Source organism: Somniosus microcephalus, chromosome 27 (assembly GCF_052327205.1).
Source record: "Somniosus microcephalus isolate GS21.2 chromosome 27, FLI_Smic_1.0, whole genome shotgun sequence".
In the NCBI taxonomy this organism is placed as follows: domain Eukaryota; kingdom Metazoa; phylum Chordata; class Chondrichthyes; order Squaliformes; family Somniosidae; genus Somniosus; species Somniosus microcephalus.
The window spans coordinates 36349962-36374241 of NC_141013.1; the positions used below are offsets into that span (position 1 = coordinate 36349962).

The 24280-nt window shown below is 48.4% G+C and overlaps 1 protein-coding gene across 1 annotated transcript; it reads left to right on the plus strand.

The window, feature by feature from the left end:
• Positions 1-1693: 1693 nt before the first annotated feature.
• LOC147100125 (maestro heat-like repeat-containing protein family member 1) lies at positions 1694-9811 on the plus strand. The gene is made up of 3 exons (XM_085968966.1): positions 1694-3440; positions 3983-4224; positions 9122-9811. The coding sequence occupies exons 1-3, from the start codon at positions 1694-1696 to the stop codon at positions 9809-9811; spliced, it is 2679 nt and encodes an 892-aa protein (XP_085825092.1).
• Positions 9812-24280: the final 14469 nt, after the last annotated feature.

The window sequence follows — 24280 nt, forward strand, 5'->3', positions numbered from 1 at the left end:
CTCCCTCCCTCCCCCCTCTCCTCTCCCCTCTCCAGCGCCTCAGGGCTGGCCGGTGCGCGGCCTAGCGCGTGAGGCCCGGCCCGACTTACCTTAGCTCAGGTCCCGCTCCGGGCCGCCGCCGACGTTCACACGCTCGCTGTCTCCCACCCCGCCAGCCTTTACCAAGATGGCGACGATGGCTACGCTCGGCTCAGTCCCGCCCCGCCAGCCTTTACCAAGATGGCGGCGATCGCGGGCCACTGGTTTGGAATCGGGCCCAGCAGGACGGGCGGTGCATAGCTCGGGCGTGGCTGGCGAGGAGAGGCCGAGGCTTCGAGGCCTGAGGCCTGCAGACAGTTCATCCGCCGTCGAGGGGGGAAAGCCCGAGTCCCCTTTGCAAAAGGATTGTTTTTTTCTTTTAAAACCAACTTTTTTTTTGCTGGAAATCTATATTTCAAAATAAACACACAGAAAGTGGGAAAAATAAATGAATAGTTAGGAATCAAGATGGCGGCCACTCACCTCAGCTCAGAAGGATTAGGCCCGCCCACACACGCAATGAAACGTCCCCCGTGACGCACCGATTGGTCAACCATCAGGTCAATCAACTGTAGGATTGGTCAACCATCACGTCACTCAACGCTATCCCCTGTAGGATGGCCCGCCCACACACACAATGAACCCCCCCCCCCGTGATGCACCGATTGGTCAACCATCACGTCACGCAACGCTAATGAGCGGAATTTTGCCATTTTTTGAAACTTTTTTGGATACTGTCGGAACAATTTTTGTCTGACCAAAAAGTAAATACACCTATGACCATTCCAGAATCATAAGCTTTCTTTTGATGTTACACATGTGTAGGTACGCTCTATAACTTTTGAGTGTATAGAGGACAGACAGACAGACAGACAGACAGACAGACGGAAGGACAGACAGAAGAGCTATTTTATATATATAGACAGATAGTAGATATATATAGATGAAGATGAAGAAACTCATCAATTTAAACATGTTTCCCACAAAGAAGCAGATATTCTATTTATAAAACAGAAAATGGTGGAAATACAGAGCACGACAGTCAGCATCTGAAAAGAGAAAAGAGAGAGCACCACTGTGAGTGGAGAATTTTCATCAGAACTCACAATGGATCTCCACCCTAGATCTGCTGTGCATTTCCAGCATTTTTTGTTTCATTATAAATTTCCAGCTCCTTTATGGTGAGTGAATGGAGTTGAGGTACAGATCAACCAGGATCTCATTGAATGGCAGAGAACACCCGAGGGGCTGAATGGCCTCCTTCTGTTCCCAATGTTCCTCTCTTCCTGTAAGAGTTTTTTTGCTGGGGTGGACGCAGATGGAAATAAGGTAGGAAGGTAGTCGGGTGGGGGGGGGTTACGGGTGATAAAATGAATGGTCAGAGATGGCCTTGTCAGTGATGGAGACCATGCAAACAGTCAGGCCAGGAGAGATGGCAAAGTAGAGGGGTGGACGTGATGGGTAATGGTGTTTAAAGGACGACAGGAAGGCAGTAAAATCAGAGGAGAAAGGGCAAAGGGAGCTGAGATGGAGATTGAAATGATCGAGGATGAGGAGTTACTGAGTGCAGAGGCTGAAGGAGGAAAGCAGGGAGGATATGTGGGTGAGAAATCAGGGGTGGTGGGCAACAGACAACAAGGGCTTTAAAGGAGACAGGAGTGGAATAAATTTCACAATGGACCGCTCTGATGTCACAATGGACTGCTCTGATGTCAGAACGGGAAAAATACAGCAAAGTGCTACAAACTGTGCATTTCTGCATGAGATGGATGTTGTGACAGAGATAAACTGTCTCAGGCTAAAATCACAAATGGACATCCTTCTTAACAAGCTCCACCAACAGATTTGTGTTTCGCTGGAGTCCACTGATGATCTTGCTGTGAAGAAGCAGACTGAGAACCTTTGCTCTTTCAGAGTTCTGGCTCCAGCTTATGCAGACAAAATGGTGGAATTTCTCCCATCTCAGTTAGAGAATGCTGACCAACGAATGAGAGTAGGAACACTGACTGTACTGAAGCACCTCATCACATCGGTCTCATCGCACTTGGAGAGGAAGAAGGCTCAAATTGTGGCTGCAATAAAACCAGTCTTTCTCCACAAGTGCAGCAATCAGGAGAAGAAGCTCATTGCCCAGGTAATATGTGTCATGGCCGAGCAAGGTTACCTTGAGCCCGAGGGAGGAAAGGCAAAGGTGCAATTCCTCATCCAACAGTGTGCGGCACCCGTTGGTTCAGGGACCCTGGCATCACCCAATCATCAGCCAGATCCAGTAACGGATGAAGAATTAGTCATACTGTGTAAAAGAGTGATGTGTTTGATCACAACTGCACCGAAGATGGAGGATGTCCTTTGGCCATCCTTACTGGAGTTTGTCACTGTGACCCAGTACACCAATGCTTTAACAATAATCTGCAGTTGTTCAGCCCACATTGGGAAAAAGAAACTGCGAGCCAGTAGAGAAAGCTTTTCCCTTACTTACAATGAAGATGCCAATCTTCCTAAAGCCCAGGCACTGCTGACCCGGCTCCTCGCTGTGTCTTGTTGCCCATATCAGGGAGGAGGCCGAGGAGCTGCGGCACTGAGTCTACTGAAAGTCCTGAGACTCAATGTCCACTCACAATCAGTGAGGTGGTGGGAAGACGAGTTGGCCCCATTAGTTGACCATTTACTGGAAAATTCCCAGGAGTCTCTGTCCCAATCGGAATGGGAGAATAAATTATTGGCGGTCTTGTGCCTAGCTTTAAATACCATTAATGACGAGGAGTGGACATGTCAGCTCGTTGACGAAATAATAAAACAACTCAACACCAACCATCACTCCCCACAAGAGAAGGGCTTTCTATATAAATCTCTTGCGTCAGTGCTCCGCCAGACCCGCACTAGGAATGTAAGGGAGGACCTTCACCAAATATTACTGAGTGTGCAGCACAGTGAGAGTGCGGAGCGAGAGGGAGCAGCCCTCGCCATCGGTTTCTGTGCCATGGCACATTTTGATGATAAGCTCAGTAGCCTGGAGGAGTTTACTAACGCCAACAGATTTAGGGTCAAGGATGATGAATCGGATAAAGTCAAGAGCACACTGGTTCTGTGCTACGGGAACATGGCGGTCTGCGTACCTGACGAACTGCTCTTCACAATCGAGAGCCACATTCTGCCAGCTCTTAGTCATTTAATAACAAGTGGGCAGGGGATAAAGGCTGAATCCCGGGATCTCACACTAAAGCTCAGCCTAATACAGACCGTGACTCAGATAGCCAGATCCCTATATAGAAATCGCTGGAGACTTCCCAACAGCTTTATTAGAAACAGGGTGCTGCTGACATACATGCAGGATGTTATCGAGGCCGAGCCACCAGATCAGCTGCAGAGCCCTGTTCGATGGTTTGCAATGGACGCCTGCACGCATCTCGTGAAACTACACAGTGAATCAATGCAAGCTGACACCAGCCAATTGATTCAAAGCTGCCTGATCAGTACATAAGAACATAAGAACATAAGAAATAGGAGCAGGAGTAGGCCAATCGGCCCCTCGAGCCTGCTCCGCCATTCAATAAGATCATGGCTGATCTGATCCTAACCGCCAATCTACTATCACAGAACCATCTCCTGAATCTAACAGAATTAGACACACGAAATAGGAGCAGGATCAGGCTACACGGCCCCTGGGCCCGCTCCGCTACCCACAGGGCCATGACCGATCCGAACCTAGACTCATGTCCAAATTCCTGCCCGCTCCCCGTAACCCTTAATTCCCTTTACTTCTAGGAAACTGTCTATTTCTGTTTTAAATTTATGTAATGATGTAGCTTCTACAGCTTTTTGGGGCAGCATATTCCATGGACCTACCACCCTCTGAGTGAAGTAGTTCCTCCTCATCTCAGTTTTGAAAGAGCAGCCCCTTATTCTAAGACTATGCCCCCTAGAATAAGGGGCTGCTCTTTCAAAACTGGCTTGGTACCTCCAGACCTGAACAATGACGAGGACACAAATGATAATACAAAGGAGATGGCCACGCTTTATACCCAAACCACAGATTCTCTGCAAAATCTGCTGAAGCAAGTATTACTTCAGGACCTGTCCCCTCAAGGACTTGAGGCTGTTTTCAAACATGTAGAAGCCTGGATCAGTTCAACAAAAGACCATGAACGAGAGAGAGCCATGGAAATGACCTTGGAGCTTCTAAAACTTTACTGGAGGAAGCTCAATGTTAGTAAGATAGTGCCTGGTAATAACACGGGGACTCTGATTGGGCGACTGATGCCGCATTGTGCAGACCCATCGCTTCCCGTTCGACAGATGGCCCTGGAATCTTTGTATTTAATCCTGGCCATTCATTTGCCGTGTGAAGGCACCAATCTAGTTCAGCAAACGGAGCAGTTAGAGGGACTGGAAAGAGTCAGAGACCAGCTCGTTAACCCTGACAATTCAGTTCTCTTTAACGCATGCTCTCATCACAGAGGTCATTGATATGCCTATCAATTAGTCCAATAAAAGGCGACGAGTTAAGAACGTAACTGAAGGTTTTTATTGGCTAAATAACAGAGCCCACCCTCGTGGGTGATCCGATCCAACAGGGAGGAATACTAGCCAGTCAGCTACCTTTATACCTGGGCAGGTAATGGGCGGAGTCGGAGGTGGTCAGCCCAGGTATAACAGTGCGACAAGAGGCGACCTCGTGTAGTGATGTGACAGTGAGAACAGTGAGAACAATATACAGTGATAACTATAACAGTGGTTTACCACATTCACCCCTTGTTTAGATTAGAGTCCGGCGGGGTGAAGTGTATTACCAGCTCTGGTATGTCAGTCTGTCCGGAGGCTTCGTTAGCCTCTCCGATCGTCGCAGCGGCGGTGTTACATTATCCGGTGTTAAAGCTGGTGTCTGCGTAGTCGGCAAAGGCTCGTGGGGTTCCGGCATGCCGTCTACCTCGGCTGGACTCGGGGGGTTGGGAGGGGGGGGTGAGGGTGCGAGGTCTCGTAAGGAGACAGTGTCCTCCCGTCCGTCTGGGTAAGCCACATAGGCGTACTGGGGGTTGGCGTGCAGGAGGTTCACCTTCTCGACCAGGGGGTCCGTTTTATGGGCCCTCACGTGCTTTCGCAGCAAGACGGGTCCCGGAGAGGTCAGCCAGGTTGGTAGGGTGGTTCCCGTAGTCGACTTCCTGGGGAAGACAAACATTCGAGCATGGGGGGTGGTGTTAATGGCAGTGCAAAGTAGTGACCGGATGGAGTGCAGCGCAATCGGGAGGACCTCTTGCCAGCGGGAGGTTGGGAGGCCCTTAGACTTTAAGGCTAAGAGGGTGGCCTTCCATACCGTCGCGTTCTCTCTTTCCACCTGGCCGTTCCCTCGGGGGTTGTAGCTGGTGGTCCTGCTTGCTGCAATACCCCTCTCCAATAGGAACTGACGGAGTTCCTCGCTCATGAAGGAGGCGCCCCGGTCACTATGTATATAGTTCGGGAACCCGAACAAGGCGAAGAGTTTGTTCAGGCATTTAATGACCGTGTTACTGGTCATGTCTGGGCAGGGGAAGGCAAAGGGGAAACGGGAGTACTCATCAACGATGTTGAGGAAGTACACATTACGGTCGGATGACGGTAGGGGCCCCTTGAAGTCGATGCTCAGACGCTCGAAGGGGCGGGTGGCCTTGATCAGGCTTGCTCTGTCCGGCTTATAGAAGTGCGGTTTGCACTCAGCACAGATCTGGCAGTTCCTGGTCATGGTCCTGACCTCCTCGATGGAGTATGGCAGGTTGCGGGCCTTAATGAAATGGTAGAGTCTGGTGACTCCGGGGTGGCAGAGGTCATTGTGGAGGGTCTGAAGTCTATCACTTTGCGCGCTGGCGCATGTAATGCGTGAAAGAGCATCAGGGGGGTCGTTCAGTTTACCGGGCCGGTACAAGATCTCATAATCATAGGTGGAAAGCTCGATTCTCCACCTCAAGATTTTGTCGTTCTTGATCTTGCCCCTCAGCTTGTTATTAAACATGAAGGCAACCGAGCGTTGGTCGGTGAGGAGGGTAAATCGTTTGCCTGCCAAGTAGTGCCTCCAGCGCCGTACTGCCTCCACAATTGCCTGGGCTTCCTTCTCGACCGACGAGTGTCGGGTCTCGGGGCCCTGTAGGGTCCTTGAGAAGAAGGCTACCGGCCTACCCTCCTGGTTAAGGGTAGCGGCCAGGGCGAAGTCGGATGCATCGCTCTCCACTTGGAAGGGGATTGACTCATCCACTGCGTGCATTGTGGCCTTGGCTATGTCTCCCTTAATGAGGGAGAAGGCCGCGCACGCCTCTTCCGTGAGGGGGAAGGATGTGGTTTTCAGGAGGGGTCTGGCTTTGTCCGCATAATTGGGTACCCATTGGGCATAGTAGGCGAAAAGCCCCAGGGTTCTCCTAAGTGCTTTTGGACAGTGGGGGAGGGGTAGCTCCATGAGGGGGCGCATTCTTTCGGGGTCGGGGCCGATGACTCCGTTCTCTACTACACAGCCAAGGATGGCAAGGCGCGCTGTGTTAAACACGCATTTCTCCTTATTGTAGGTGAGGTTCAGCCGTTGGGCCGTACGGAGGAATTTCTCCAGATTCACGTCATGGTCCTGCCGGTTGTGGCCGCAGATGGTGACGTTATCGAGATAGGGGAAAGTGGCCTGTAGTCCGTTCTGGTCAACCACCCGGTCCATCTCCCGTTGGAAAACCGAGACCCCGTTGGTGACACCAAAGGGGACCCTAAGGAATTGGTAGAGGCGGCCATTCGCCTCGAAGGCGGTGTACTGGCTGTCCTCCGGGCTGATGGGGAGTTGGTGGTAGGCCGACTTGAGGTCGATGGTCGAGAATACGCGGTATTGTGCAATCTCATTGACCATGTCCGATATGCGGGGGAGGGGGTATGCGTCCAGCTGGGTGTATCTGTTTATGGTCTGGCTGTAGTCGATAACCAGGCGATTTTTGTCGCCGGTCTTGACTACCACCACCTGGGCACGCCAGGGGCTGCTGCTCCCCTCAATAATGCCCTCTTTCAGGAGTCGCTGCACCTCAGAGCTAATGAAGGCTCTGTCCCCAGCGCTGTACCGCCTGCTCTTAGTAGCGACAGGTTTGCAGTCGGGGGTGAGGTTAGCGAACAGGGAAGGTGGCGGTACCTTGAGGGTGGATAGGCTGCAGGTGTTACGCGGTGGGCGGTTTAACTTTCGCTGGTTGTCGACTGTGAGTGGGGGGAGGGGTCCACCGTATGCTAGGGTTACACTTTGGAGGTGGGATTGGAAGTCCAGCCCTAGTATGACGGCAGCGCACAGCTGGGGGAGTACGAGGAGTTTAAAATTTTTATACTCTGTCCCTTTAACCGACAATGTCACGACACAGTAGCCGCTGATGTCTGTGGCGTGCGACCTCGATGCCATCGAGATGCGGCTGCGCGTTGGCAGGACGGGGAGGGAGTAGTGGCTCACCGTGTCTGGGTGGATGAAGCTCTCCGTGCTTCCGCTGTCGAACAGGCAGGTCGTGGCGTGGCCGTTGACTTTGATGTCCATCATTGAGCTGGCCAGGTGGTGCGGGCGGGCTTGATCCAGGGTCACGGAAGCTAGGGTGTAGATGAGCGCGTCGTTGTCATGACAAGATGGCGGCGAAGATGGCGGCCCCCGTAGTTCACATGAGGCTCTGTTTAAATCGTTTGCCCCGCACAAAGATGGCCGCCCCTGCTGTTCCCATGAGGCTCTGCAGGCTTCGGCTGCCCCGCACAAAGATGGCCGCCCCTGGTTTTCCCATGAGGCTCTGCAGGCTTCGGCTGCCCCGCACAAAGATGGCCGCCCCTGGTTTTCCCATGAGGCTCTGCAGGCTTCGGCTGCCCCGCACAAAGATGGCCGCCCCCAGGGTTCGCATGAGGCACTGCTGGCTTCTGAGGATTTGCTTCTGCAGGCCTTGGAGAAGTGGCCTTTCTTGAGGCAGGTTTTGCAGGTCGAGTTTTTGGCTGGGCAGCACGACCTCGGATGCTTCTCCTGGCCGCAAAAGAAGCAGCCAGCGGCCCGATCGGGGTTGCCTGATGTCGGGGCCGGTACCGGGGCTAGCGGGCCCGGTCGGATCCGTGATGCAGACGCTGAGGTAGGTCCCGGGGGCAGCGCTGTGAAGGGTGGTGGGGTGGGGGTCGGGCCCGAGTCCCAGGGTCGCGAATAGTACCTGGCAAACGCTTCCTGGTCTTGCTGGGTGGCCTCTAGGGTGAGGGCGAGGGCTTCGGCCTTGTCCAGGTCTATGTCCTTAGCTTCAAGCAGTCTTTGCCGTGTGTAGTCGGAACGTAGGCCTCTCACCAAGGCGTCGCGGACATTGTCTTCCATGTTCGCAGTAGCCGTCACCGCTTTAAAGTCACAGTTCCTGCCGAGTTGTCTCAGCGCTCGTGAAAATTCAGCTATCGATTCTCCTGGCTGTTGCTGGCGAGATCTTAAGAGATGCCTAGTGTACATGTAGTTTACCGGGCTCCGGTACTGCTGTTTCAGTAGGTTGATGGCGTCGTCGTACGTAGTCATGTCCTGGATGAGTGTATATACTCTCGGGCTCGCTTGGGCTTTCAGGACTCTTAGTTTGGATCTCTGAGGGACGACGGCTTCCTCCAGGTACGATTCGAAGCAGTCCAGCCAGTGTTTGAAGTCGTTGGCTGAGTTTGGTGCCTGTGGGTTTAGATCCAGGTATGGTGGTTTCAAGGCTTGCAGCCAAGCCGGCTGGTGTGGCCCGTTGTCTGGAGGCTGCTGTTGCTGTGCTGCTGGGTGAGCTCCTTGCTGTTGCTGTTCATTATCAGACATCTTTAAAATTTAGTCAATAAAATTGATATGCCTATCAATTAGTCCAATAAAAGGCGACGAGTTAAGAACGTAACTGAAGGTTTTTATTGGCTAAATAACAGAGCCCACCCTCGTGGGTGATCCGATCCAACAGGGAGGAATACTAGCCAGTCAGCTACCTTTATACCTGGGCAGGTAATGGGCGGAGTCGGAGGTGGTCAGCCCAGGTATAACAGTGCGACAAGAGGCGACCTCGTGTAGTGATGTGACAGTGAGAACAGTGAGAACAATATACAGTGATAACTATAACAGTGGTTTACCACAGTCATTTCCAAATGTTTGCCCCATGACCAGCTGGGCAACTTACTCTTCATGGTCTTCAAAGGACTGTCCAACCAACAGCCCAGCTGTTCCAATGCAGCCGCTGTTCTCATTCAAACCACGATTAAACTACAAGGCAGTGAACTTGGGGACCAGGTCTCGGAGATAATTGACGCGCTGAGACTAGAATTGCAATCAATTCCTTACGAGCAGGTGAGACTTTCAGTTCTGCGTAGTGTAGCCATTCTGGCCTCACACAACACAGCAACAGTTGTGTCCTGTCTCCTCACCTACCCCCTCCCTTTGGACAAGTACGTCAGTGACATGTGGCGTTCACTGGCTGAGGACACAGAATGTGCTATGAGAACAATGGGAGAGCTGCTGGACACACTGAAAAAGCAGTTGCCCTTTGGGATGAGCAGAACCTGTCCCGGCAGTGAGAAGGTGCCAGCGTATTCAACCCTTGAATCCCTGGCTGCCGTCTGTGGGCTGCGACAGATGATCACTAATCCCGAGTCGGTAAAGGCGGTGACTGCATTATTCACGCAGTTATTCAGCGCCCTGCTGATTCATTGCAACTCTTCCATTCACGTTTCTCTGCTCAATAGTTTTGCTCCTGGTGATAAATTCAACCAGAGACCATTCTCAGCTGCGTCTGAAACACCTAAATGTAGAGATCTGTGTGAGGACACTAAAGGACCTGCTGGCTCGGACAAACAATAGAGAAGTAACTACTTACATGGTGAACAGTGGAGGATGGGACCAGATGAAGAACCTTCGCATATTTGACAAGGGGGTTGTCTTGCTGGCCAGAGCCATGGTGCGATTTGCTGGCATCAGCCTGCCTGGCATTGTGGAAGAGCTGGCAGCTCAGATCCATACCCTCCAAGAGTGTCAGGCAGTCACCGTGGCTTCCTTCTTTGGAGAGCTATTAAAATCTCCACTGGTTTCACATCTGCAGCTCACAGACACTCTGGTCAGCACATTGCTAAGGTGTTTCCCTGATGCTTGTCCAGTTGCCCAGTTGCTGTGTGTCAGGGGCCTGGGCAACATTACAATTGGAGCCCATCACTGGTCTCACCAAGTGATGGGCACAATGCTGAGTCTGCTGGGGACCAAGGAGACCCAAGGGGAAGTGCTAACGTTTGAGGTGCTGTCGTGCCTCTCCAAGAACATAACGAAATTGAGAGAGAGCACCATCCAACCCTTTGTAAAGCAAATCCTCACCAGCATTCAACCACTGTTTGATGCCGAGTGTGATCTAATGCGGGCTGAAGCGATCAGCATGTTGGGGAACTTGACCAAATGTGGAATCGGAGGTTCCAGATCCTTCTTCTACCGAATGATCCATTCCAACCTTGTACGTTTGTTGCTGCACCTGGATGGAAAGAGTGAGGAGGTGACCAGGTCTTGCAGTTCAACACTGCAACTGGTTGTCCCCCTCATTGGATCTGCGAGGCTTCCTCATTAATCAAGAACTATCTAGGGGAGCCTAAGGGGAACTACATGGATCTCCTAAGGAACCTTTCACAACAGTTGGTTGAAGATTTCCCCAACAGGATCACTTCCTATGCCATGGATTGCCAATCCTTCCTCCACAACCCCCAGGAGCAGCTCCGAGCACAGGCAGCAGCCTTTTCAACTTTACTTCTCCAGCAGTCAGAACGTGCCCGATCGCCCGCAGGCTCACCTGGTGGAACAGCTGCCCGAGGAACTGCTGCTGTCGCCGTCAGAATGAAGCCTAAACACACAGGCCCCGATCGTCCTCCACCTCCTCGTCTTTGCATCAAACTGATCAATTTTCCAACATGAATTGTAAATATGTAAATTCATGATTTGTAAATAAATAGATTTCCTGTTGTTGCAACTGTCAGTCGATCTTCAAATGGTGCAGGTTCCACGGCTGTGTGACTGGAAGAGTGTAAACACACACACAAACACACACCCTCACACACGCACACACTGACACACACACACCCTCACACACACACACACTCACCCTCACACACACCCCCACACACACCCTCACACACACATTCACACACACACCCTCACACACACTCACACACACTCCCTCACACACACATTCACACACACACCCTCACACACACACTCACACACACACCCTCACACACACACTCACACACACTCCCTCACACACACACCCTCACACACACACTCACACATACACCCTCACACACACATTCACACACACACCCTCACACACACACTCACACACACACACACTCACACACACACACACTGACACACACACACTCACACATACACACACTCACCCTCACACACACCCTCACACACACACCCTCACCCTCACACTCACACACCCTCACCCTCACACTCACACAAACACACTCACACACACTCACACTTATACTCATACTCTCTCACACACACACACACTCACTCTCACACACACACACTCACCCTCACTCTCACACACACACACACCCTCTCCCTCACACACACCCTCACACATACACACCCTCACCCTCATACACACCCTCACCCTCACCCTCACACACACACACACACCCTCACAGTAGCCACTTTGATCCGAAACCCAGCACATGTAGGTTGTCTAAAACCCACCTTTATGATGCTGTCCTCTTTTTTGGTTGTAGCTTTCATGACCTTTTTAGCCAACCCCCTCAGATGCCTACTCATGGAGGTGTTGGAATATAGGACCAGGCTGTCTATTCACCTGCAGTGGATATTTGGAGGTCAATTTGCATTGGGAGACAGTGTTCCATCTATAGCTCCTTACTGGGCCATTGCCTCCTTCGGAAGACCTCTTCTGAGACATCATCAAGGAAGCAGCATAGTCTGTAGACTCTGGTAGAAGGGTATCTCCTAGTTGGTCTTCTCCTTTGGTGTAGCCTTATCCTGCATCCTATCTTGTTTCCTCGTCCTCCTGCTCCTGTTCTGCCTCCATCATAAGGGCATATATGGACATGCCCAAAGTAAACTCCCCACCGTGAGGGCTCCATGACAGATGTGTGGGAAGCAAGAGACTTCCCTGCCTGAAAGACCGCTCACAGAATCCTTTCATAGTTACATGACCGTGAAAAGATTACTGCAATCACCTCCGCCAAAGCTGGCGTTAGGAACATAGGAACAGGAGTAGGCCATTCAGCCCCTTGAGCCTGTTCTGCCGCCATTCAATGAGATCATGGCTGATCATGCCTAACAAAAATCTATCAATCTCAGTTTTGAAATTTTCAATTGACCCCCAGCCTCAACTGCTTTTTGGGGAGACAAAGTTCAGACAAAGTCTGTGGACATTCAAAGCCTGTGAAGTCAACAACATTTTGGTTTGACAGATCATGCAGATAACTCACTCCTCTTTTCTACGTCGGGTGCAATTCTGGTGTGAATGTCAGAATGGCTGGGACAGCAGCTTTGGCCCTCACCGTCCTGCTATCTGCATACGTGCAGCACCTGGGGAAAGGTGCATCTCCCTCCAGCAGCCAATTCTACCGCAATTTAGCCGGTGTTTCAGAACAGGTGTAACTGTGGCGCCTCTGATCTACAGCCCAAGTTTTGTCCCCCAACACCAGAATTACAGTGCTTTTGTGCCAAAACAACCTCAGGATTTGGGCCCGATACCATCTCTGATCACCAGCCGGCTTGATACAAATGCCTATATATTACAGGACGCTCCCTGTCGGCTATGTGGGGCCTGTTCAAACTTTAACTTCTGAAGTAAAATCAAAGGTGAAACCTCAAATTAGCGACATTTAAATAAGTTTAACAGCTTGGTGCTACGATAATATTCTTATGCTGCAGCTTGTGACAGCTTACTTCAGTTAACAGGTATAAAACGCTGTGCAATATGCTTTAAATTAGTTCGTTGGGTTAGAATAATGTGAGTAAATTTCTGAAGGTTTAGAAAAGTTACATACTTCACACAAACAGAATAGTTCAGGAGCTGAATTAATATTTCATATATCCAAAGCATGACATGAATTTGGTTTGAGAGGGAAAGTGTTATTAAGAATGAGTAGCACATATTAACGGTTATATAGGCTCAGAGAACATTGGTTGTCAATGAAGAAAACAAACTGCAGAACTGGGGAATAAAACTGGTTTCTACAGAACACTGGCTCCTGATCTATCAGTTTCGATATGGTGCTCATGAATTTAAAAGACCCTAGGAGAACCATCTCCATTCAAGGAAGTGAGCAGTGTTTAAATAGACGGAGTAGAACATGGACATTTGTGTGGCATATCAAATACAGAAAACAAAATAAAGCAGCGAAAAGAATAGGTTCAAAGCCAATAGACAAAAATCTCAAGATTATTCATCGGAAAGAGAATTTATGACTTCACACCTTGTGCTTGGTTCCCTGTGCTCATAATGACCACAAAACCCACAGCTAGATTGGGTGAGAACCATAAATTTGAAGTCAACAACAAGAACAACAACTTGTATTTATATAGCACCTTTAACGTAGTAAAACGTCCCAAGGCGCTGCACAGGAGCGATAGAAGACAAAAGAATTTGACCCGGAGTCACATAAGGATAAATTAGGGCAGGTGACCAAAAGCTTGGTCAAAGCAGTAGGTTTTAAGGAGCGTCTTATGTGAAGGAATAAGCAATATACCTATTCAGAAAAATACACCATTCTATAAAAGAATTCTGACTTTATTAAAACATGACAAACTGGGCTTGAAAATCTAAAAACCTAACAATGGAGAAGCTGTAAACAGCATACAGGCTATTGAGATAAGATAAGTTGTTGACACTGAATCAATAGCCTTGTTGAAACAGGAGGTTGGAGGTTCCTGAAAGTCTGAAACCTTGGAAAGAACACAATGGTTATACCCTGTTAAGGTGTCTTAAACCAACACTTCGGAAAGAATCACAGAAAATTAAAGAAACATATGCCTTCGTAAAAATGACATCAAATGAAACACGGGAGACACGCGTCTGTGTTACAACTAGTTGAGGTAACTAAGAAGACAAAGGTGCACCCAGTTGAGGTGTTTTTAATTTACACGTCATAAAAAGACACGAATAGAAGGCCTTGGTAAGAATGACATCAAATAGATGCACCTGCTCCACACCATTCTTTATGATAAGCTTCGAACACCTAAGGGTAGAGACATAATTCTTAATGCTACAAGCTGATCTAACTGTAAAAATAGCAGGGGTCAACAGAAAAATGACTAGAGATAATTAGCTTACATCAGCAGAAAACTTCAAAGGAAATACCATGGAGAAAGGGTATAAAAATTGAACTTTCAAATGGGATGATAGATCCGCTGTAAAGGGGCAAAGCGATTCTCAGGCTTCAGGGGCAAGCTCTGTAAGACTTCAACTCTTTGGGCTGGATTTTCATTCAGAAGTCGGGAAGGAGGCGGGACTACAACTTTCGTGGTTTTAGTCCCGCCTCCATCGAGATGCGGCCAATCCACGCGATTTTCCCTTGATTGACCTTGTTGAGCCCACCCAGCAGGCTCAGCAGGCCAATTAAGGGCCACCCGGCAACAGGTGACGTCACAGACTGAAATTTCATCTGTCAAGACGTGCTGACAGATGAAATATCAGTGTTTCACAACTGTTTGAAGCTGTCAAACACTGACAGTCTTACTTCTAACCTGAGTCCTTCTACGCAGACTCAGTTAGAACTCTCGCCGGCACTTAAAGCTGCTCACGGCCAATCTGCTTTCAGTGCCAGCTGAATGCTGGACTCCCGAAGCCGAGAGGAAGAAAGGCTGTAAAGGTAAAAACAGGTAATTTAAACTTCTTTACACACTTTAGACACACCAAACACACTTACCTTTGCACTCATGCACCCGTCACTCACCTGAACACCGACATCTCGACCCCTCCAAGTCCTTCAGCCCGACAGCCCGCCTGCTCTAACCTGGCGTGATTTGGAGCCGTCGGGAATCCCACACGACACCCCTCAAAATAGGGATTAGGCTAAAAACTGCCTGTTAACAAACTGTTAACAGGCAGTTAATTTGCACTAATCCCTTCCCGCCTCGGGTCAGCGGGTCCCAGTGCGGGGCGGGTACCCGCCTCCTTTGAAACTTACGTGGAGGCGGGTTTTGGGCGGCATGGTGTCGGGACCCCCGAATTCAGGATTTTTGCCCCCCGCATGCCTAAAAGCCCACCCCACGGCACACAAAAAATCAACCCCTTTGTATCTCGGGGATCAAGGTATAGTATTTGATTTTGGTGGATATCCTGGAATAAACTAAGAACTGTAAAACTAGAGAAGTTAAGATTTGAGAATAAGGATCTCTGATAATAGTACAGGAAACTTTGTGCTATCCGGCACCAACGGGACCGAGCTGCTGCCATTCCCTCAAAACTGCCGTACACTCCAGAGTTAATGTTGAAAGATACGGAGATTCTTATCTCTGTATCTGACAACAAACACTGTTGCTTAGCAACAGCTTCTAAACACTCGGGTGTGGCTGCAAGCGTCTGTAGCTGAAGCTGTTACTATAGCTACAGACCTTGCAGAGCTTGACTGTTCAAATAAAGCAAAGAAAAGAAACGAAAAGAATAAAAAACGGCTCCTGATTTTTGCCGGTGGCTCCAGCTTGCCGGATGGTTCACCTCCGGATAACTCAAAGTTTCCTATATTGTAAAAGCTTTTTGTATTTGGAACTGTTAATGTTGCAATTGAATCACCAACTGTAAATTACATGTCGGTTCTTTAATAAATCTATATATTTTTAGAATTGTCTCACATAATACTTCTGTATCAAACTCACAAACTCAATCTCTGAACACTCTTTGGTGAGGAGTTGCAGAATTCTGATGGAGATTTCTGGACCCTCATAATATCCGGAAGGTTACAGTCTAGCTAAACTTATTAAAAGTGCTATCTGGAGGACGGTAACATCTTCAGGTTGTTCCTTTCCTTCAGGGAGAGATAGTCTGGAACTTTAGACCCAATTAAGCATCTTTAGGATTCGGCTACCTCAAACTTTAGTTGAAAGTGAACGTCTGGGGAATACGCCTGATCCGGGATAGCTCTAAAGGGTCTAGGTCGAGTAATAATCCTTTCACTTAAAGGAGGAAAGCGAGTTAGAGAGGCGGAGAGGTTTAGGCAGGGAATTCCAGAGCTTAGGGCCCAGGCAGCAGAAGGCACGGCCACCAAAGGTTGAGCGATTATAATCAGGGATCAAGAGGGCAGAATTAGAGGAGCGCAGATATCTCGGGGGGTTGTGGGGCTGAAGGAGATTACAGAGATAGGGTGGGGTGAAGCCATGGAGGGATTTGAAAACAAGGATGAGAGTTTTGAAATCGAGGCGTTGCTTAACCAGGAGCCAATGTAGGTCAGCGAGCACAGGGGTGATGGGAAAACAAAACAGATTCTTGTTTAAAGCACATCATGACGAAGAAAAATTGGGCTGGATTGGCCATATCTTTGCTAATGCTCCTGTCCAGTTACCATGCACAGTGGAATGATTATTCTGTGGTAAGCCCACTTCTGACACAACGCATTTTCCAGTGTTGATTACACAGCACTGCAATGCATTATCACACAATGATTAAAACACCAATTGACCCAATTACTACTGGGGGGATTGGATTAAAACAAAACAAACTTATTTTCTGAAATAACAACAGAAAATGCTGGAAAAACTCAGCAGGTCAGGCAACATCTGTGGCGAGAAATTTGAGTTGACGTTTCGGGTCGAAACCCTCCTTCAAAACTGGAAAGAAAAGAAAATAGATCGAAGGCAGGGCTGCGATTGAACAAAAGAAGTAAAAGAGACAATAAAAGGTATTCGAAACCAGACGAGATGGTAATAGGCCAGTGGAGACAAAAGACAGCTGAGATTAGGTGTGAAGTGTACTGGCAGGTAAGAGACAGCTGCCAGGTGGGAGAGAGAAAAAAAAGGAAAGGAGGGGGGGGGGAAAGGAAAACCATCTCATCTGGTTTCGAATACCTTTTATTGTCTCTTTTACTTCTTTTGTTCGATCGCAGCCCTGCCTTCGATCTATTTTCTTTTCTTTCCAGTTTTGAAGAAGGGTTTCGACCCGAAACGTCAACTCTAATTTCTCTCCACGGATGTTGCCTGGCCTGCTGAGTTTTTCCAGCATTTTCTGTTGTTATTTCGGATTTCCAGCATCTGCAGTATTTTGCTATCAAACTTATTTTCTGCTTCAACTACCATAATCCACAAAAGTACAAATCTCCATTAAAATAGGTTAAATACTGTTTGCATATAATGGCCCCTTTAGCCATGTTAATGAGGAGCACAGATGCCTCATTTGAATGGAATGCTAATTTTGGCAATAGTGTTTTAAAGAGCTAGAGAGAACAAAGGAACAAGGAGGAGAATTTGGATGATGGTCTTTTCAGAAATACGAATAGGCATTTGGCAAAGAGCAAACTATTTTCTATTGATAGCGACTGCGTTTTTACTTCAACAAGGGCAATCTCAGTGATGTATACATGCCTGGCCTGGGATCCCGGGCTTTGATTTTCTCTGCATTAATTGCAACTGAAGCCTATAGTAGTTTTCCTCTTGTACACAACTGCCTTCTTCTAGACTACAGGGAGCCATTACACAGCCTCTCATGGTTCACTCTGCCTAATTGCATTCAGGTCCTCAGGGATGCACTGTAAATAATGGCTTTAATATACATAGGGGGAAAAATTCAGCATCGCCCCGTTTGGGGGCGACATTATCGGCCGTGCGCAAAGTTTAGTGCCTGGCACTAATTATCGCCTCCGACAGCAAACTTGGCTTTTATCGCCCCTGGAGGTGATTGGAGCGCTAAATCAGGCGCTGCACACCTGTCTTAATGCGCAAAGGCCGAGGAGTGAGGCGCTACCTCAGAGCGCTGGCGAGGCAAGGAAGGGCAAATCAAAATGAACCTGCAAAGTGCTGCTCAGTACTCAAAACTCCTTCACAGTGTTGAATCTCTCCAGAAGTCTCTCTCTCTCTCTCTCTCTCTGTCTGCGTGGTGCAAAAATGTCACCGACAAAAAAAGGCAGGAAGCGGTCGCCTTTAAATAGCGCTCCCCTAGTCCCTTTCTGACAGCATAACGCTCCCCTCAACCTGTCGTTGCTAGCGGCAGGCGGTAAGGCAGGGGGCGCCACTCAATATATGGTCCGGGGCGCTAACGGGGCGTTGCGCACTCGACTGACGTCACAATCTGCCGGCGCAGGAGATCGTGGCGGTAGTGTTTAGCGCTGCTGCAAAATGTCTAGTTAATTTCGCGAGCGGCGCAAACATCGCCGCGCCCGGGCGCTAGGTGCTTTGCGCCCCAAGTGCCGCCCTCTTAAGGCGCTAACAGGAGGTGCAAACAACTGAATTTTTCCCCCATAATTTCTTTAAAGATTACGACCTGTGGGTAGCAATCGAATAAAGGTTGCATGTATAGCTGGCTTTCCCAGGGTTCTGAATACAGTGAACTGCATGCAAGCAGTGACTGCCCACCAACACGAATGTACACTGTGTTCTGACGAAAGGTCTTCGACCTGAAACGTTAACTCTGTTTCTCTCTCCACCGATGCTGCCTGGCCTGCTGAGTTTTTCCAGCGTTTCCTGTTGTTAACACGAATGTAGTTGTATTAGGCAAAACGCTGTCCATTCTATGGCCATACAGGTGGTTTACCATGCACAAATTATAATAACCCACGTAAATGCCAACCAACCACGTCAGTTCAACATTTGATTTACTCTGTTGCAATCTGCTGTGCCCAGGATAGGTAGAACAGCTGACACACTACATGGATTGATTGTGATTATGGATTTAGAAAGGAGCCTCTATTCATGCCACAATCTACAAACTCCAGCAGTACAACAAGATTCACAAGGCCAGTAACTGAACCATTGTTCAGGAAAGGGTGTAAGGATAATTCTAGTAACTGCAGGCCGGTCAGTTTAACATCAGTGGTGGGTAAAGTTTTAGAAACAATAATCAAGGAAAAAATTAACGGGTACTTGGAGAGGTTTAAGCTAATTAAGGAGAGTCAACACAGATTTGTAAAAGGCAGATCGTGTTTGGCTAATTTAACTAAATGTTTTGATGAAGTAACAGGGAGGATCGATGAAGGGAATGCAATGGATGTTGTCTATATGGATTTTAGTAAGGCATTTGACAAAGTACCACATAGAAGGCTGGTTAACAAAATTGAGGCTCATGGAATAGGTGGGTCAGTGGCAGCTTGGATAAGGAATTGGCTTAAGGACAGAAAACAGCGAGTTGTGGTAAATGGCTGCTTTTCAAACTGGAGCTTGGTAGACAGTGGTGTTCCCCAAGGGTCAGTGCTGGGGCCACTGCTTTTTTTGATATATATAAATGACCTGGATATTGGAATATAGCATAGAATTTCTAAATTTGCCGATGACATCAAACTTGGGGGTGAGGCAAACGGTGATGATTGTATCAATCGACTGCAACAGGACATAAAAAGGCTAGCAGAATGGGCAGACAAGTGGCAGATGGAATTTAATACAGAGAAGTGTGAAGTGATGCATTTTGGCAGAAGGAACAGGGAGAGGCAATATACACTTAATGGCACAGTTTTAAAGAGTGTGCAGGAACAGTGCGACCTGGGAGTTAATGTGCATAGGTCCCTGAAGATGGCAGGAAATATTGAGAGAGTGATTAGCAAAGCATATGGGATCTTGGGTTTTATAAATAGAGGTATTGAGTACAAAAGTAGAGAAGTAATGCTTAACCTTTATAAAGCGCTGGTTAGGCCACAACTGGACTACTGCGTCCAGTTCTGGTCACCACACTTTAGGAAGGATGTGAAGGCCCTTGAGAGGGTGCGGAGGAGATTTACCAGAATGGTTCCGGGGATGGGGGATCTTAGCTACAAGGACAGGTTGGAGAAGCTGAATTTGTTTTCATTAGAGCAAAGGAGGTTGAGGGGTGATTTGATAGAGGTGTACAAGATTATGACGGGTTTGGATAGGCTAGACGGGGAAAGGCTATTCCCACAAGTTGATGGTACAAGGACTAGGGGACACAGATTTAAGGTTTTGGGCAAGAGATACAGGGGGGATGTGAGGAAAAACTTTTTAAAGCAGCGAGTGGTGAGCACCTGGAACTTGCTGCCGACGGCAGTGGTGGAAGTGGAGACACTCAGGCCTCGATTTTAACTGACCCGTGGAGTCGGGATTGGAGGCGTGCGGGGGGTTAAAGTCCCAAATTCAGGGGTCCCGACACCATCCCGCCCCAAACCCGCCTCCATGTAAGTTTCAAAGGAGGCGGGTACCCGCCCCGTACTGGGACCCGCCTACCCGAGGCGGGAAGGGATTAGTGACAATTAACTGCCTGTTAACAGGTAGTTAACTGGCACTTTTTACCTAATCCCTATTTTAAAGCTTGAAGTGTGGGATTCCCGACGGCTCCAAACCACGCCAAGTTAGAAGAGTCGGGCCGTCGGGTTGAAGGACTTGGAGGGGTCGAGATGTCGGTGTTCAGGTGAGTGATGGGTGCATGAGTGCAAAGGTAAGTGTGCTTGGTGTGTCTAAAGTGTGTAAAGAAGTTTAAATTACCTGTACTTACCGTTTCAGCCTTCCTTCCTCTAGGTTTCGGGAGTCCATCATCTCACCGGCACAGAAAGCAGAATGGCTGCAAACTGTCAAAAGTGACAGCCTGCAGCTTCCTGTGCCGGAGAGATTTCTAACTGAGTCTGTGGAGAAGGACTCAGGTTAGAAGTAAGACTGTCAGTGTTTGACAGCTTCAAACAGCTGTGAAACACTGATATTTCATCTGTCAAAACACTTTACAGATGAAATTTCAGTCTGTGATGTCACCTGTTGCCAGATGGCCCTTAATTGGCCTGCTGAGCCCGCTGGGCGGGCTCAACAAGGTCAATCAAGTTAAAATCGCGTGGATTGGCTGCATCTCGATGGAGGCGGGACTACAACCCCGAAAGTTGTAGTCCTGCCTCCTTCCCGACTTCTGAGTGAAAATCACCCCCTCAATGTTTTCAAGGGGAGACTGCATAGGCACTTGAGGGAAATAAACTTGCCGGGTTACGGGGATAGAGCGGGGGAATGGGACTGACTGGATTGCTCTACAGAGAAATAGTTTCACACTATCTACCTTATCAGTTCCCCTTAATATATTGAAAACTTTGGTCAAATCACCCCTTAACCTTCTAAATTCCAGGGAATACAACCCTAGTTTGTATAATCTATCCTCATAATTGAACTCTTGGGGCTGGATTTTCATTGAGGTGGCGTGTCTCCACTCACACCTCCACGGCCCAATGGAAATCCTGCCCTTAGAGTCTAGGTATCATTCTGGTAAACCTACGCTGGACTCCCTCCAAGGCCGATATATCCTACCTGAGGTGTGGTGCCCAGAACTGCTGACAGTACAGTTGACACCCTGCTTCTCATTCAATACAATACAATACAAATCGCTTTATTGGCATGATAAGGTACATCTTATGTTGCCAAAGCATCAAAATACATTTATGGTTGAACACATAAACGCGGTTCCATTCATACAGTGTATAAACAGGTATATCCCTGAGTTTATAAATATATTTTCGCCTTGTTTATATATACTCTTGTCTTAGTTTACTGGTTGTCCCTCTGTTCATGGCAAGCTGTAACATAGTGTGCCGCCAGTGTTACACAGCTTCTCTCCTCCCCCAGTAGGAATGGGAGTTTTTGGTTGTCAGTCAGATTTCTGAATTCAGGGCATATTTGTGAGAATTTTTGATAGAAATTCTCTCTGATGCCCTGATATTTTCCACAGGCTGTGAGGAAGTGCATCTCTGTCTCAACTACTCCCTGACTGCAGTGAGAGCATATCCTGTCTTCTCTTGGCAGCCTGGTCTGCCTGTGTCTGCCTTTTTCGATCGCTAGGCTATGTTCGCTAAGTCTGTACCTTGTCAAGGTTCTTCTCAGTTTGTTATCCTTTACCATGGTCAGGTAATCAGCTATGTTGTATTGTCTGTTTAGGGCCAAGTAGCAATTGAGTTTGCTTTGGGTTTTTGTTGTTTCTGCCCAATATGACAGATATTTTTCCTTTTGCTTAGCGACGATTGTGTTGGGTCGAATTCTTTGTGTTGAAGTCAACCATCTAAATCATATTAAGAACAAAGGACAAAGGAAATTTCAGGCTGACTATAGAAAGTTCAGGCTGAATATAGAAAGTTCAGAGGGGAAGTGAAAAAGAAAATAAGAGGGGCAAAGAGAGAGCATGAGAATAGATTGGCAGCTAACATAAAAGGGAATTCAAAAGTCTTCTATAGGCATATAAATAATAAACAGGTAGTAAGAGGAGGGGTGGGGCAGTTTCGGGACCAAAAAGGAGACCTACGCATGGAAGCAGAGGGCATGGCTGAGGTACTCAATGAGTGCTTTGCATCGGACTGTACCAAGGAAGAAGATGCTGCCAAAGTCATAGTGAAAGAGGAGGTAGTGGAGATACTGGATGAGATAAAAATTGATAAAGAGGAGGTACTAGAAAGGCTGTCTGTACTTAAAGTTGATAAGTCACCAGGACCAGATGGGATGCATCCCAGGATGCTAAGGGAAGTTAAGGAGGAAATCGCATAGGTACTGGCCATAATCTTCCAATCCTCCTTAGATATGGGGGTGGTGCCAGAGGACTGGAGAATTGCAAATATTACACCCTTGTTCAAAAAAGGGTGTAAGGATAAACCCAGCAACTACAGGCATACGGGATCCTGGGCTTCATAAATAGAGGCATAGGGGGTGATTTTAGCTCAGGTGCGGGATGGTGTCATGTTATCCGAATTTCGTGTTTCCCACACGAATCTAAATGGATGTGGGAGATTGATGCAATTTTAACTCAATTGGCCAATTGATTTCCAACGTGTGCGAAGCCTTTGCAAAGGGATTTTTCATGACTGAAAGTCGCCTCTGATGACGTCATTATTGCAGCTGCATTTAAGGTCTGCAACAAGCCTTGCTTCTTCTGCAGACTGCCAACCTTTTGCCCTTTCATGCTACAGGGACCTGGAGGCAGAATGACCATCGAGAGACCGAGGTCTGCTCCCAGGTTTGATGATGTGGCCCTGCAAGCTTTAGTTGAGGGAGCAAGAGCTCATAAAAAGGTGCTCGTCCCTTCTTCAGGGAGGAAGAAGCCTCCCCAGCAGACCAAGGCTGTGTGGATCCAGGTGGCAGAGGAGGTCAATTCATTATCAGTACCCCGCAGAACCTGGATTCAGTGCAGGAAGAGATTTCAAGACCTTCTGCACACTGGAAAAGCGAGTATGGATTTCCCATCACCCTCAATCTGAACCCCATTGCCTTTCCTCACCAGCACTCAGCTTTAGCGATCTCTTCCTCTACATCCCACTTGACACTGACATTCATGCACCCTTATCCATTCCCTTTCTCTCTATGGTCACATTCACATCACTATTCGACTATGCAGCCCTCACACTCCCCATCACTGTGATGCTTTGAACACAACTGACAACACACAGGGAGGGCCCTTGGTCTTGCCACCTCACTCCATCTTTGTCTCCTTCTAAGTATCTATACTATGGAATCTCTACCCTCACTCCTTCATTCTCACTCAACCTCCACTTGTCTCCCTCATTGCAGGAAAAGAGAGCTCACAATAAGCGAGAAAGAGCGAGGACAGGAGGAGGGCCACCCTCACTAGCCCACCTCACCCCCTGGAAGGAGACAGTCCTGGAGATTGTAGGAGTGGAGGAAGATGCGCAAGTGGGGGATGGACAGACGGGTGCAACACAGCAAGCTGGTGACAGAATAGTTTTCCATCTCTCTCATTGACATTGCATGAGTCGCTAATAATGATTCTGAAGTTCTAACAGGTGGACTAATGATCATCTGCAATATGCAATGTGCATGTAACCTTGGCATCACATCTCTGACTCTTTCCTTTACTCCCACACAGGACCATCGCAAGCAGCCATCCCCACTAGCCAGGAGGAACAGCCTGAGCATCCAGACTCCTCAGAGGAAGCTGCAACCTCACACTCACACCTCGGTGGGACCTTCGGGACATAGAGTAGTGTTGTCACCTGGTGTATCACAGCTCACAAGTGAGCATCAGCAGATAGTGGAGACAGGGACAGCAGTGGAGAGTGCTAGTCAGAGGACGCAGGACTCTGCCAGCTCGACTCAGCTGCATGTCGACCCTCTGCCTCTGGGTCCATCCATAAGATCAGCGGTGCTGGAACTCCAGGAACAGATGCAGGAGTCTCTGACAGGTTTTGTCTC

Coding starts and splice junctions, on each gene's coding strand:
- LOC147100125 (XM_085968966.1), top strand. CDS start 1,694: ATGGACCGCTCTGATGTCACAATGGACTGCTCTGATGTCAGAACGGGA. Junction 3,441..3,982: donor GCATCTCGTGAAACTACACA/GTGAATCAATGC, acceptor TGGTACCTCCAG/ACCTGAACAATGACGAGGAC. Junction 4,225..9,121: donor TTTACTGGAGGAAGCTCAAT/GTTAGTAAGATA, acceptor CCCCATGACCAG/CTGGGCAACTTACTCTTCAT.